Raw genomic sequence first — 14,072 nt, forward strand, 5'->3', positions numbered from 1 at the left:
CGGGTCAATGACATCGTGCTGACAGGTGACATGATTACTTCTATCCTACTCTTGCGGATTGGGTTTTCATATTCTTTTTTTTCTTCTTTTTTCCAAAAGAAAAACAAAAAGAAAGAAAGAAAGAAGGAAGGAAGGGATCTTTGTGATTGGGTGTCAATGTCTCCGGTCGACTTTTTGGTTTTCCTCCACCTGTTGCGGTGCCAGCGCTGAACAACCGACCGGCCTGTTTTGGACCGCAATTGGCTGTCGTATAGCATCCATGTGAATCCAAAGGAATTACTAGAATTACGGCGCGGCGTCCCGTATTTACTCCTCCACTGATGAATGAGAAAACTCAACCTCGAGTCACATGATCGGTTCGTTTCGGACGTCGACGCGCCGGCCTGACGCCGAAAGAAGCCGGGGAGGAGAAAATTCTCAATAAATTGGGGAACAGCAACCGCCGGCCAGACAAGCTGACTGTTTCAACAGGGATGGTATCGCGACGTGAAGAAGATGCGTGCCGACACGAGAGGTGAGTGCCAAAAACAGCAGGTTTGTTCCGGGCGTCTTCTCTGTCACCGGTGGACTGCATAGCGACCGCGAGCGGAAGGAGAAAATGGTATGTAAGCGCCGCGGTGGTTGGCGAGGCAGTAGAAAAAACACGCGGCGCGGGCGTGCCGTGGAACGGACGAGATGACCGACCGGTGACAGCGCCGCGTGCCGGCCGGGAGCGCCGCCCTGGTCCCTGGAGGCTGCTGTGCTGGAGCGGTGGGTCGACCCGCGCCACGGACAGCCGGGCCTCCTCCCTCTGAATCAGATTATCGGATCGGCGTGACGGCGGCGGCCCGTGGCGCGTCCACGTCGGCGGTCGACCGGGCACATTCTGAAACGGAATTGTTAATTAGGAGCCTGGTGCGCATGTGGTGTGTCACTTGTCAGTAAACGAACGCCTCTCTCTCTCCTGTCCTGGACTGGATGACGCCGTGTACAGGAGCAGCAATCGCCGTCGGGCAATTGCCTCCGTTGTGTCCTTGGCTGCGGCTGCTGGCTGTGATTGGTGGCTGATGCTTATTTGATTTGTAGTGAAAAAAAATTACTGCTGGCGATTGGTGGCTGGTGCTGGTTTAGTATAAAAAAAAATATTACTAGCTGATTGGTAGCTGAGGACTGGTGCTAATTTGACTGGAGAAGCGGCCGGCAGAACCGAGCGATTCGTCGAAGAGGGGGAGGAGAGTCGTGGTTGACCGCTGACCAGACAGTGGCTGTGGCTGCTACAATGACATGCACTCGTTCAGACTGACCTGGCTGCTCCTGTAGAGATAGAGCCGCCTGACTTGAGAGCCCGTTTAGTTGAAAAAAAGAAAAATTTTGGATATCAAATCGACTGTTTGACCAGATATGGGGAGGGTTTTTCGGACACTAATTTAAAAAAATAATTTCAAAACTCACTTGGAAACGACGAGACGAATCTTTTGAGGCCTTTGACCGCATCATTAGCACGTGTGGGTTACTGTAGCACTTATGGCTAATCATGCACTAATTAGGCTTAAAAGATTCGTCTCGTCGTGTACATCCAAACTGTGTAATTAGTTTTGTTATTTAATTACATTTAGTGCTTCATACATGTGTTTAAAGGGGAGTTGAAAATTTTTGGGAACTAAACTACCCCTGAAGAGTGGAGGACGCCAGAAAAGAAAAAACAAAAGGGAAATTTGTCTGGGCACATCTCCAAATGGTGAATTTGTGCACAGCACACTCAACTCTTTGAAATTGTGCACAGCACACTCCAATCTTTAATTTTTGTCTCCAACACATCGCAGCACATAAAAAGACTTTTTTGCCCTTGCAAAAACCGGGCCCACCCGTCAGCTCTCTCCCTCTCCTCCTTCCTCCTCCACAGTGCGCGCGGGTACACACGGGACTGAGCGATTAGCCTGCTAGCCCTGCAAACAATCTCTAGCAGGAGTAGTCGCCAGCAGGAGAAGCCAAGACAGAGGAGTAGGGCCACCAGGTCGTCCTTGTCGATCGAGATTCGAGAGGAGGAGGGCTGAAAGAGAAGGAAGCAAAAAGAAAAAGGAGAGGGAGCCAAAACGAAAAGGCAGCATGATTGATGGTGGGCCGAGGGCAACTGCCACGGCGATCGGCCTCGGCGAGGGAGGAGGCAGAGGCAAGGCGCAGCGCCATCCTCAAGTGGCGGGGCAATCCCATCCCACTCCGAAGCGGACCGCACGCCCCGCAGCCCGCGCGACCGGTTCAACGATCGCGACGCCGGGGAGGAGAACCGAGCCGCCGCCCGCTGCCGCCGCCGCCGCCGCGCCAGAACATTTTTTTTTTTGAAAAGCTTCAGAACAAAAAATATCCCACGCGGTTTCTCGACCGGCTGGATGATGCTCTGTGGCGCCGGAGACCGGAGCGCCGCCGCCGCCGGCAGGTCGCCACGGCGGTGTCCTCTCCTCCTTCGTTCTCACCGCTTCATGCATGTTTACCGTACGTGGCCATCGGGCTGACCGGTCAGCTGCCGACGGGGCAGTAAAAACGATGCCATGCCACGGTAAAAGTATGTCGGCGCCGGCGTGGTGGAGGGTTCACACTGCGCCGGTCCACACCACTACACCTGGGTAAGTCAACGATTAAACGGTTGGGTAAAGAAAAAAGACAGTGAAGCTTCTTCTTTTTTTTAGGCTGGGTAAAGAAAAAGGATGGATGAAATCATTTTTTTCTTGGCTTCACCGGTGAAGCTGTTTTAGAGCCCCCTCCTAAACGGCCCTTATGAAAAATCTGCCCGTGTCCATAGAGCACCTCGTATTCCATCTGCTTAACATCGCACAGTGCCCTGCTGGTGCAGGAACAGTAGCACTACCATCGTGTTAAACGCGGCGCTCATCAAGGACATGTGTACTAGTTGGTACCTTGATGGCGAGGCCGGGCACGGCAGAGACATTCTTCTCACTACTTTGATGCTGGATTATCATGGTTTTTACTTTATTTATTTAAAAACTTATCATGGTGCCTGCAATGACTCAATGTGCCTGCATGACTACGCGAGTGGATACTAATACAAGTTAGCTTGCCAGAATTAAAGACCACGCCATGGCTGTGTTTAGATGCGAAAAGTGAAGCTGAAAAACATTGTAACACTTTTCGTTTGTATGTGATAAATATTGTCCTACTATGAGCTAACTAGACTCAAAAGATTCATCTCGCAACGTACATCCAAATTGTGCAATAAGTTGTTTTGTTTACCCACATTTAATGTTCCATGCATGCGTCATTTGCTATATTTAATGTTTCGATGTGATGGAAAGTTTGAAAATTTTGGAGGAACTAAACACATCCCATATTGTGTTTGGGCCACTTGCCGACGCAAAAAAAAAATCGAACCTAGATATCTACTCTCTGCTACGCCACTATAAATTTAGAAAAGCTAAAATAACTAGTAATTGGGGACGGAGGGAGTATAGAGATGGGTGGCAGTGGAACTGACCATCTTATATATGGTGCCCTGGAGGTCAGTCAAGAATAATACGAAGTACAAGCCTAGCAACTATGAGTATGAAGCATCATGTGATGGTGGATGGTGATATTGGTCCCCTGTGCTGTGAGAGTCAAACAGCATTGAATCAGCGCATAGGAGTAGGGGACCATTTTAGCTGCGGCAATCGGATGGATGATGACGAGTTTAGTTGATGGACGAGAGACCAGTTTGATTCTATCAGCGTCGGCCCAACCCAACGTCCTGGCCCCAGATTTGCCCGCGGGCTTTATCGCTAGGTGGACCATGTTGTTAAACCCCCCACCGTCGCAGCGTCGCAGCCCAGTCATTCTTATTAGTTGCGGCCCATTCCTTTGTCACGCAAAAAAGAAAGAAAGAAAAACATGCGCAAGTGTCCGGTAGCAGATACTGACGGTGCATCCTGTTTATAGTTGAGGCCTGCGTCGTACATGAAAGGAGCTTTATCTATCTATTTCTATCTGTTATATTAATAATGAATATTAAAAGAAGCCACCACATTCGTCGAGAGGGTCTAGAAATTCTCACGTTAATCCAAAAAGGAGAAGGATTTAGACTGTTGGATTTTATGAAGATCTAACGGTTCAATGAATTTGTACCAAATACAATTATAGTAATTAAATTCAGAAATAAAATATGGAAGATAAATAGATCGGTTGATATAAAGAGTTGTATCTAGATACAACTCTATAATTAATTCTATAATAGAATTAGAAGTTTTGTTAGGAAACCAGCATACTTTTTCACAGAAGGTAAGTCGTGCCTTCCTCTCAAAGGAGAAATATATCACGTAGGAAGGGGAAATAAAAAAAATCTAGTATGCAGTCACTACCAGCAGATTGATATGTTATTACAGCCTTTCTGTATCATATCGCATCTTGAAGCTTCAGCCTCATCTGGTAACCACGCATCGCACGGCTATGTGAGGGCGAAGCCAAATAATTGCTAATGAGTAAGAACGTCCTGAGTGTTTGGTATTCCACCAAAAACTAAAACAATCTCAAAACAGCGCAAACTCCGAGATTATAAAGGCTTAGAACGAACAACGCTAAGTAACGGCTTGAATGCTCAAATAAGGGAGTGATAAAATAACCACCACATTAAAGGCGTCAATTAAAAAAGAGAAGAATTTACACTAAAGAATTTCACAAAGATGTAATAGTCTAGACTAACTCAAGAGTCTGTATCAAAAATAATTAATAAATAGTTTATTTTGGAATAAGAAAATTAAGAAAAATTAGGACATGCCCAAAAAGTCTATATTGAGTACAATTAGTAAACATATAAATTTGGAATTAGAAAAGTAATGAAATTCTAGAGTCCATATCAAATACAATTATAAATAGCTAATTTTGTAATAAAAAGATTTAAAAAATTAGGATATGATTAAGGGCTCCATGCCAAGTACGATTAGTAAATAGATAAATTTACGATGAGCTATTGATCTTCATTTAATAAAAAAACTCCATAAAAATTATGGATTAGAGAACACTTATTGTTGCAATGCATAATTAGTTGTCAAGGGAAGCATAAGCGGTAGACATCATATAGGTCCTGCCGCAACCTCATCAGATAGTGACAAGAAATTGATGAAGATGTGATTGACTATATTATGCTATTTTTTTTAAAAAATATAACATATATTATAGAAGTCGTAGTATTATAGATAAGAGGAGCCAATTACAAACCAAGTCAAACGGTCAAACACAGACGAACACCTAATTGCATCATAGAAGCACGACCTCGGTGAATTCACGCACAAGCTGCAAAATACCATTGTCACTGCCGTGAAGCTCGCCGGTGAAGGCCACAAGAGGTACCAACATCCAAAGGGGCCCAGAAGACCCCGTTGATGAAAACCAACACCGTACCTTCAACCCAAGGATACAGATGAAAGTGGCAAAGCAGAGTCCTCAAATCTGGTGGAAGGCTTGCAACACAACTAATGACAGAGATCTAAGGGGACCTGAAGAGAAAAAGCTCAAAGCTGCTTAATAGAAAAGGCAACAGAGGAAGAGTTGAAGCAAACCTTGAAGCAAACCAGAATCACAGCCAAAATCAGTAAGCAACGACCTCACCAATTCACTCATGCGATGAACATAAACAAATCCGTAGCATGAGCAAGCAGATCTACCGTGACTCTAATAAAAATAAAAACTAAAATAATTAAGCAGATTCAGTCAGAAACTTGGAAGCAAGACGAGGAAGAAATGAGGAAGGAGGAAGGAGAAGGAAGTGGAGGAGCCGGACCACGGGACTAGGAAAACAAATGAAGTGGAGAAGATTTGGTCAGGTGGAGAAAAAAGAAGAAGAGGGAGCGAGGAACCCTGCAACCACCATAATGAAGAAGTTGACGGACGAGGATGCCGGGAGCACCAGCAATGGCCACAACAGCAAAGGAGCGACAGCGCGGCCGCCGAGCGTCCATCCGGACACAACAGACCACAGATAATATACCATAATATATACTAGGAGACGGGGATTGTCCCACCTTCCTCTCACCACCAGTGAGACACCAGAGGAGGAGACGAAGTGGAGAAGATTTTGTCGGGCGGAGCAAATGGAAGAAGAAGAGGAAGGGGGGAATATTCGGGTTTGCCCTGCAGCCACCACAATAGAGATGGCGACGAGGACGCCGGCGGCACCGACAATGGCCACAACAGCAGGGGAGTGGTAGCGCGGCCCTCGAGCGCCCATCCGGACACAACAGACTATAGATATTATACCATAATATATATACTAGGAGAAGAGGACCGGCCCACATTCCTCTCACCACCGGCGAGCAGGGAATACCTTACCAACGGTAAGGTATTTATCAGTGGAGCCCGGTAGCGATAATCAATACAGATTATCGTTGATATTGGCTTCGATTATCATGATAATCGCTAAAATCGGCTTCGATTATGAGTCGATAATCGTTGATTATCGAACGATAATGCAATCCCTGCCGGCGAGATGCCAGAGGAGGAGAGGAAGAGTCTGGAGGCCATGGGATCTCGGTGGGCTACAGTGGAAGAGGATGGGAGAGGACAAGGATGAGAGAAGCTTCGCACACAAGGGTTACAGATGGTGGTTTAGTGATGAGAAAAATTTAAAATCCTAAAATATCTATATTTTTACAACATTTGATAAAAATAGAGCATGTGGATGAGATCTTCGTTGAGTACAACAAATAAATATAAATATTTTAAATATTAAAAGGGTTTAGAAGTTATCATGTTAGTTGAAAAAACAAAAAATAAATACCACTAAATTTTATAGTACTTTACGGCCTTGATTATCCTTACCCTAGCCTTGATTTACCTTGGTGATATAACTTCGATGGCCTACAAATTTAATTGGTCCCCTAAATAAAGTTTATTTACAAAAAAATTTGCATAGATGGGTTGTAAATCGCGAGACGAATCTAATGATACTAATTAATCTATGATTAATCCATAATTAGTGAATGATTATTGTGGCATCACTGTTGCAAATCATAGATTAAGTATGCTCGTTAGATTCGTCTCGCGATTTACAACCCATCCATGCAAAAAGTTTTGTAAATAGACTTTCATTTAATACTCCATGCATGTGTCCCAACATTGGATATGATGTTTTTTTGTGTTTACGGATTTACGAGTAAAGATCTAAACAGGGACTTAGCCTGTGTTTAGTTCCGCGAAAAGTTTATAAAATTTTTCACTGACGCACATCACATCGAATCTTAAGATACATGTATGGAGTATTAAATATAGTTAAAAAATATAACTAATTGCACAATTTGGTTATAAATGACGAGACGAATCTTTTGAGACTAATTACTCCATAGTTAGATAATAATTACCAAATAAAACCGAAACGTGCTACAACAACTTTTTCGCGAACTAAACAAACAACTTGTTATGCGTCTGGTCTGTTTGCACTGACATCAGGCTGGCTGCTATGTCGCCGTCTTCCGGACGCGACAGGACGGGATATAAAAGAAGATGTGGCCCCGACACGCAGACGCAGGGGTGCGTGGACACGGTACGCATTGATCATTCAGATGAGCATGGTCTAATCACCGGCCGGCTCCGATCCATGTCCATCCATGGATCCACAAGATTTTGCCTGCGGCGAGAGACAGAGCCAGAGCCAACGGATGCCAAGCCCGTGTTTAGTTCCAAAATTCAAAATTCCAAAAAAAAATTCGACACTGCATAGAGATTTAAATCTAGACGAAATAAAAAACACATTGTGACTGCTGTCTGTAAATGGCAAGACGAATCTAATGAACCTAATTAGGCTGTAATCAGACGCTAAATTGCTACAGTAATGCTACAGTAAACAACCTCTAATGACGGATTAATTATGCTCGTTAGATTCGTCTCGCGATTTACATACGAGTTCTGTAATTATTTTTGTGATTAGTCTATATTTAGTACTTCAAATATAGAAAGATGCCTTTTCAAAATTTTTACAACGCGCAACCAAACGGGGCTCGAGTGATGGAGCGCTCCAAGACAGTAATACCGTGAGCCACGCGAGCACAGGTACCTGTGGGTGGGAGAGCGAGCGGGTGTGTGAACGTGACGGAGAGGCTGGGACTGGGAGCGCGCGGGCCAGGCGTGGCGAGGCCAAAAAATGAAAAATCTCATGCGCCCTTGGCTGTCGCCGCCCGTCCCCAACAGATAAGGCATCACACGCGCCGTGGATAGTTGTGCCGCTGCTGCCCGCCTGCCTGCCTAGAGATGCCGTCCGCGTCGGCATCGGCGTCGCGTCACTCCCCCGCTATAAACTCGTCACACCGCCCACCTGCTCTGAACACAGTGCCTGTCAGTAGGAGAGCGAGGGGCAGAGGTAGAGATGGCAACGGGTATATACCCGGTCAGATATTGGTCACTCATACTCGTACCCGCTAGAACTAAGTTTTACCCGTCGGGTTACCCGTAACCGTACATGGGTAGGAAAATACTTCCATAGCCGTACCCGGCAGGTAATTTATACTCGACGGGTAACCCGTACCCGAAAAGTATACCCGAGAATTACATATAAATATCACATATTCATATGAAAAATAATTCATTTCAAACTAAAATTAGAGTGAGTGTGGAGTAGGATTTGAAGGAGAGTTCAACAATATATATACTAGGAGGGATTAATTGGATTTGGGCCAAATCCATGGGCCATATGAGCTAAAATTAGTTAGATACTTAATATGGCTTATTTTTTTGTGCGGGTATTTCTTACCCGCGGGTAGGCGGGTATGAGTAGTATACATCCGCACCCGTACCCGCCATACCCGACGGGTACAAGATTTTGCCTAATAATATACTCACAAGTAGAAAACTCATTCCATACCCGTCTTCTTATCGGATAAAACCCGTCGGGTACTCGGGTTTCGGGTACCATTGCCAGGCAGGGGAAGGCAGCGGCGGCCGGCGGATCCAGCTCACTCGCAGTGATGATACAAGGTTGAAATCTTCTTCCTCCTCTTCTCCCACCTCTCTCTTCTTTCTTCTCCTTTCACTTTCTCCTCCTCCACCTCCGCTTGTTCCGATGGCATCGAACTATGCAGCCAGTAGAGGTGGCCGAAGCCCCCCCAGCCCCCCAGCCAGTAGGGGAGAGGAGGAGTGGGGGATGGTGAAGGGAGGGCAAGGAAGCGACGCCATGGCGGCGGCTGGCGAGGTGGAGGAGAACATGGCGGCGTGGCTCGTCGCCAAGAACACCCTCAAGATCATGCCCTTCAAGCTTCCGCCCCTTGGTACGCAATCGGATTATGGCTCTTCTCTGTCCTACATACTTCTTGCCGCTTGTTTGCGATTCATTTCGCTGCCGGATTAGTACCCATTTTTCTTTTTCCTCTGCAAATCGGTAGTAGGTCCGTTCTTGCGCAGATCGCTATTCGCTCCCCTGCGGTGCACAAATCCAAGTAGCTCTGACAAATTTCAGTCTTGTTTACATTATCCCATCTTGCTTGAACGTGCGGAATATTATGCAGATGTACTAGTCATGATTCTACAGTAGATCGCGGATTTGGGTCCGCCTCGGTGTTTTCCCCATTTTAGGAGAACACGTGTTCTTCTTTTCACATAAGAAAAAGCTAAGGTCATACGTAAAGGAGAAAATACAGTCTCGTCTCGTCTGCTGAATCACTACAGTCTCTGACAGTGGGCAAATACTGTATGCATACTGCCTCTGTCTGTCTGTCTGTCTGTCTGTCTAGGGGCACGGTTTTGGATAGAGCTCGTCAGTCAGAACGCAAAACTGCACTAGTCAGTAGGCATGTATACTGACAGTAAGGGGTGGCATTTTTCAGGCCCGCATGATGTCCGGGTGCGGATGAAGGCCGTGGGGATCTGCGGCAGCGACGTGCACTACCTCAGGGTTCGTGCGCCTATCTTGCTCATCGATCCATGGTGTTCTCGACCATATAGATCAGTCAGAGCACTCAGTCAAATACTACTAGCATTTGCTGAACGAACTGAACTGAACTGAATTATCTATCTATCCGCAGGAGATGCGCATCGCGCACTTCGTGGTGAAGGAGCCGATGGTGATCGGCCACGAGTGCGCGGGCGTGATCGAGGAGGTTGGCTCCGGCGTGACGCACCTCGCCGCCGGCGACCGCGTGGCGCTGGAGCCCGGCATCAGCTGCTGGCGCTGCCGCCACTGCAAGGGCGGGCGCTACAACCTCTGCGACGACATGAAGTTCTTCGCCACCCCGCCCGTGCACGGCTCGCTGGCCAACCAGATCGTGCACCCCGCGGACCTGTGCTTCAAGCTCCCCGACGGCGTCAGCCTGGAGGAGGGCGCCATGTGCGAGCCCCTCAGCGTGGGCGTCCACGCGTGCCGCCGCGCCGGGGTCGGGCCCGAGACGGCGGTCCTCATCATGGGCGCCGGCCCCATCGGCCTCGTCTCGCTGCTCGCCGCGCGTGCCTTCGGCGCGCCGCGCGTGGCGATCGTCGACGTGGACGAGCACCGCCTCGCCGTGGCCAAGTCCCTGGGCGCGGACGCGGCGGTGCGGGTGTCGGCGAGGCCCGAGGACACCGCCGAGGAGGTGGCGCGGATCCAGGCGGCGCTGGGCGGCGCGGAGATCGACGTGAGCCTGGACTGCGCCGGGTTCAGCAAGACGCTGGCGACGGCGCTGGAGGCGACGCGGCCCGGGGGGCGGGTGTGCCTGGTGGGGATGGGGCACAACGAGATGACGGTGCCGCTGACGTCGGCGGCGATCCGGGAGGTGGACGTGGTGGGCATCTTCCGGTACAAGGACACGTGGCCGCTGTGCATCGAGTTCCTGCGCTCCGGCAAGGTGGACGTGAAGCCGCTCATCACCCACCGCTTCGGCTTCTCGCAGCGGGAGGTGGAGGAGGCCTTCGAGGTCAGCGCGCGCGGCCGCGACGCCATCAAGGTCATGTTCAACCTCTAGGCCGGACGACTGGGTGGGTAGGCGGCCGCCGGTCGCGCTCCGGGGATCGATCGATGAATAAAATAAGGTAGGGGAAGTGGCCGGCGCCGTCCGTCGGTCGGCGATCCTCCGGCGAAGGGCGCAGAAAACCTTGATCGGCGGCGAGATGCCATGGCGTTGTTTTGGATTGGAATAACCGTGGCTTTAATTTGTTGCTTCTTTCGCTGCTGGCTTGTTTCTTGCTGTGTCTTCTCGTGCTGTCGTCGGCCATTGTCTGATGACGTGCTCTTGATGGATGCGCGAAATTTCGAGCCCCGTTTTTGGAAATCATCCGCTCTCCAATGAACTGGATCATTGATTCGATTGGAGGCCGATGAGGTTTTGGCACAGGATATCCGAGACCTCGAACTGGAGTAATCAAAGTATCAAACCAAGGCTGATTTTGATTTGTGCTATATTATGATTTGTATCAACTTTGACCACTAATTAGAGATATTAAATTAAGGTAGTTTTCAAAACCAACTTCAGAACTCCTGCGTTAGGAATGCTGAAGAATTTGATGAGACATTTGACCGTGTGATTAGAGGATGGTTACTATAGCATCACTGTAGTCAATCATCGATTAATTACCGTCATTAGATTCATCACGAAAAGTTACATATATTTTTTAAAAAAATTGCAAATAAATTTTATTTAATACTTCGTACATACGAGATTCTTTTTTCGAGATGTAACCAAGTCCTATGCAAACACGTCGAGATGCTCCCACTCCCTGAAATGGGCTTGAACTCTGGGCAGGCAGCCCACCCGTTCCTCACCGGGCTCTTAGCGCCACACAAGCCAACCCACGAGACGGGCGCTAGACTGGTAGCGCGGCGCCGTCCGGAAAGGCCACTGTTCCCAGACTCGACTCGGGCGGGCCGTGCGCGACGAGCGGAAGGGGAATGCAAGGCAATCTGCTGCCGTGCCGCTCCGGAGATGAGCACGCAGCTTGGTATGGGCGGCCGGTAGACGACAAGGCTCTGCTTTTTCAGGGCCCCACACGGCGAGCGAGTGTTCCCATTTGAACCGACCGAGCCGGCGCGGCGCATGACTTCGGGCTTAAGCTTCCCCTGTTCGATTCGACGCGTCCTCCGTCACGTCCGGCGCCGCCCAACAGACCCGGCCGACCCGGCACCGCCGCTCTGTCCGGCGCCGCCGAGGCCTCGCGGTGGCGGTGCACAGGACAAAAACCACCTTTTCCTTCCCGGCCACCCATTCCTTCCCGGCGAAGATGCGGAGGAGGAGCGCGCGTCTGCAGGACCCCGAGTCCCAAGTCCCCGCCGCCGCCGTCGCGCGGTGACGACGCCAGCGCTGCCGTCGCCGGGGACCCGACCGAGCGGCGCCGCGTGCGCCCACGTCTCCCCGGGCTCCCCACTTGCCGGCTCCCGGCCTCCGCGGGCAAGTGGGGGAGACGAGCACGGATGCAACACTAGCTAGTTAATTGCTGCATCGTGTGGATCGATTCGCCCGTGGCTGTCACTTGCTTCTGTTTAGGAACGGTCGCTGTCACTTGAGATACATGCATGCTACCTACATGTGGTAGTTCTTGCAGCAGTCCATTCCACAGCAGACACGTATATCCCATTTGACTTGTTGATACGCACTGTGATTTATATCCAGATTAAATTCCAAACTCTTCTTTAATGGATAAAATGCCGGGCCTTGTTTTTGGGATACTCAAGTATAGTAAGAGCTGCAACAGAGTATAAATCATGAGGTAATAAGGCTGGACACGTCATCCGGGTACTATCTAGAATAAAACTCTCCAGTCTATACCTAAGCATGTCAAGTCCTACCTCGAAAAAAAAATATTCATTCTCGCCAAACTTTCCTCGTCCCCTATCACTTCCTTCCCGGGGAGTTACCATGACAGTAGAGAAAAAAATATAATTATATTTGAAGCACCAGGTGCTAAATCACAGTAGTGCTTCGGAGCACCATCGTATCTTGCATCTAGCAATAAGGACTCTTTCTTTGAGATATTAAATATCATTAATTTTGCTAATATGACAAGGAGAGAGAGGAAAATGGAGTTTGGATGTGAGCAGAGTTTCATCATCATGAAATCCATCTAGCACAGTTATCTAGTTCTTAGCATAGATAACTGTACCCATAAAACTTCCACTTCGGAGAGTTCGTTCATTAGTGCGCATCATTTTTTTTTTCAGGCTCAACCAACCGTTTAGCAAAATTTGATCGATTCAATTGGAAGATGAAAACTTGAGTAAAACCCACCAAAATGCCATTATTTCCGGTTCCACTGAAACCCGAAAGGACAGGGCAAAAAATCAGATTGTTTGATTCCTGCCCGATTTGTTGCAGGGCACAAATAAATGAAAATGAAACAGATGTTCCTCTCTGTTCTACTCCTACTCGGGGTCCTCGATTCATGGGAGCTATAGCTAGCTCCACAGCTCCACTTCTCCGGCGTCGCAGTCCTCGTCGTCCTCCGGGCAGTCCGCGGCGGTCGGCGGCGGGTCGATGAGCAGCCCCTGCGCCAGGCTCGCGTAGTAGGATCCGGCGTCCATGCCGCCGAACACGTCCAGCTCGAGCAAGCTGCCGTTGTCCAGCACGGGCCCTGCCGGCGGCGGCGGCGGCGAGGACGACCAGGCGGCATTGTGCTGCGGAGCGGCGGCGTCCCCCGCCGGCGCGTCCCCGCCGTGGCGCCGCAGGAACCCCGCGACGGCCTCTGTGGCGGCGCGCTGGACGTCGGCTAGCGGCGGCAGCTCCGCGGGGGCGCCGGCGGCGCGCGGGACGTCGAGCAGCCAGGCGGAGTCGGCGAAGTTGAGGCTGGCGTCGGCGCCGCAGAGCGCGAGCATGGCGGCGTCGTGCGCGCGCGCGGCGGCGTCGGCGGTGTCGAACGTGCCCACCCAGAGGCGGTCCCCGCGGCTGCCCGGCACGCGCACCTCGCACACCCACCGCCCCGCGCGCCCGCGCCGCCGCACCCCGCGGAACACCGGGTGCCGCGTCTCCTGGAACTTGGTCCGCCCCGCGGGCCGCTTCGGCGGGGACGGCCGGCTCTCGCCCGCCCGGCCGCCCTCCTCCGGAGGAGGCTCGGCGGCGCTCTTGACGTGCTCCATGGCTGCTGCTGCCGCCGGCTCGCTGACCGTTTGCTTCTTGGTCTCGGTGCAAGTTGCTGCGCGGGTCCGCGAGCGCAGGTGCCGTATT

At 50.0% G+C, this 14,072-nt stretch overlaps 2 protein-coding genes across 3 annotated transcripts; one reads left to right on the forward strand and one right to left on the reverse strand.

Annotated features, from left to right (window-relative positions):
* The first annotated feature begins 8,276 nt into the window (after positions 1 to 8,276).
* On the forward strand, positions 8,277 to 11,100 carry LOC120713734 (sorbitol dehydrogenase-like). Of its 2 annotated transcripts, XM_039999692.1 has the most exons (5): positions 8,277 to 8,308; positions 8,873 to 8,928; positions 9,033 to 9,218; positions 9,774 to 9,841; positions 9,972 to 11,099. In XM_039999692.1, exons 2-5 carry the CDS (start codon positions 8,919 to 8,921, stop codon positions 10,881 to 10,883), a joined length of 1,176 nt encoding a protein of 391 aa, XP_039855626.1. In that variant the 5' UTR covers positions 8,277 to 8,308; positions 8,873 to 8,918; the 3' UTR covers positions 10,884 to 11,099. The 2 variants fall into 2 exon arrangements, with proteins under 2 accessions (XP_039855626.1, XP_039855627.1); XM_039999693.1 differs by lacking the exon at positions 8,277 to 8,308 and having other exon boundaries at positions 8,873 to 9,218; positions 9,972 to 11,100.
* A 2,024-nt stretch (positions 11,101 to 13,124) lies between these two features.
* Positions 13,125 to 14,072, reverse strand: LOC120713735 (dehydration-responsive element-binding protein 1J-like). The gene has a single exon (XM_039999694.1). It carries the CDS (start codon positions 13,982 to 13,984, stop codon positions 13,307 to 13,309), a length of 678 nt encoding a protein of 225 aa, XP_039855628.1. The 5' UTR covers positions 13,985 to 14,072; the 3' UTR covers positions 13,125 to 13,306.

Source organism: Panicum virgatum, chromosome 6K, assembly GCF_016808335.1.
Source record: "Panicum virgatum strain AP13 chromosome 6K, P.virgatum_v5, whole genome shotgun sequence".
NCBI lineage: Eukaryota > Viridiplantae > Streptophyta > Magnoliopsida > Poales > Poaceae > Panicum > Panicum virgatum.

Excerpts from the sequence above, each read along its gene's own strand:
- LOC120713734 (XM_039999693.1), top strand. The coding sequence starts at position 9,014 with ATGGCATCGAACTATGCAGCCAGTAGAGGTGGCCGAAGCCCCCCCAGC. Across the intron at positions 9,219-9,773 it reads CTTCAAGCTTCCGCCCCTTG|GCCCGCATGATGTCCGGGTG; the intron begins GTACGCAATCGG and ends GGCATTTTTCAG. Across the intron at positions 9,842-9,971 it reads GCGACGTGCACTACCTCAGG|GAGATGCGCATCGCGCACTT; the intron begins GTTCGTGCGCCT and ends ATCTATCCGCAG.
- LOC120713735 (XM_039999694.1), bottom strand. The coding sequence starts at position 13,984 with ATGGAGCACGTCAAGAGCGCCGCCGAGCCTCCTCCGGAGGAGGGCGGC.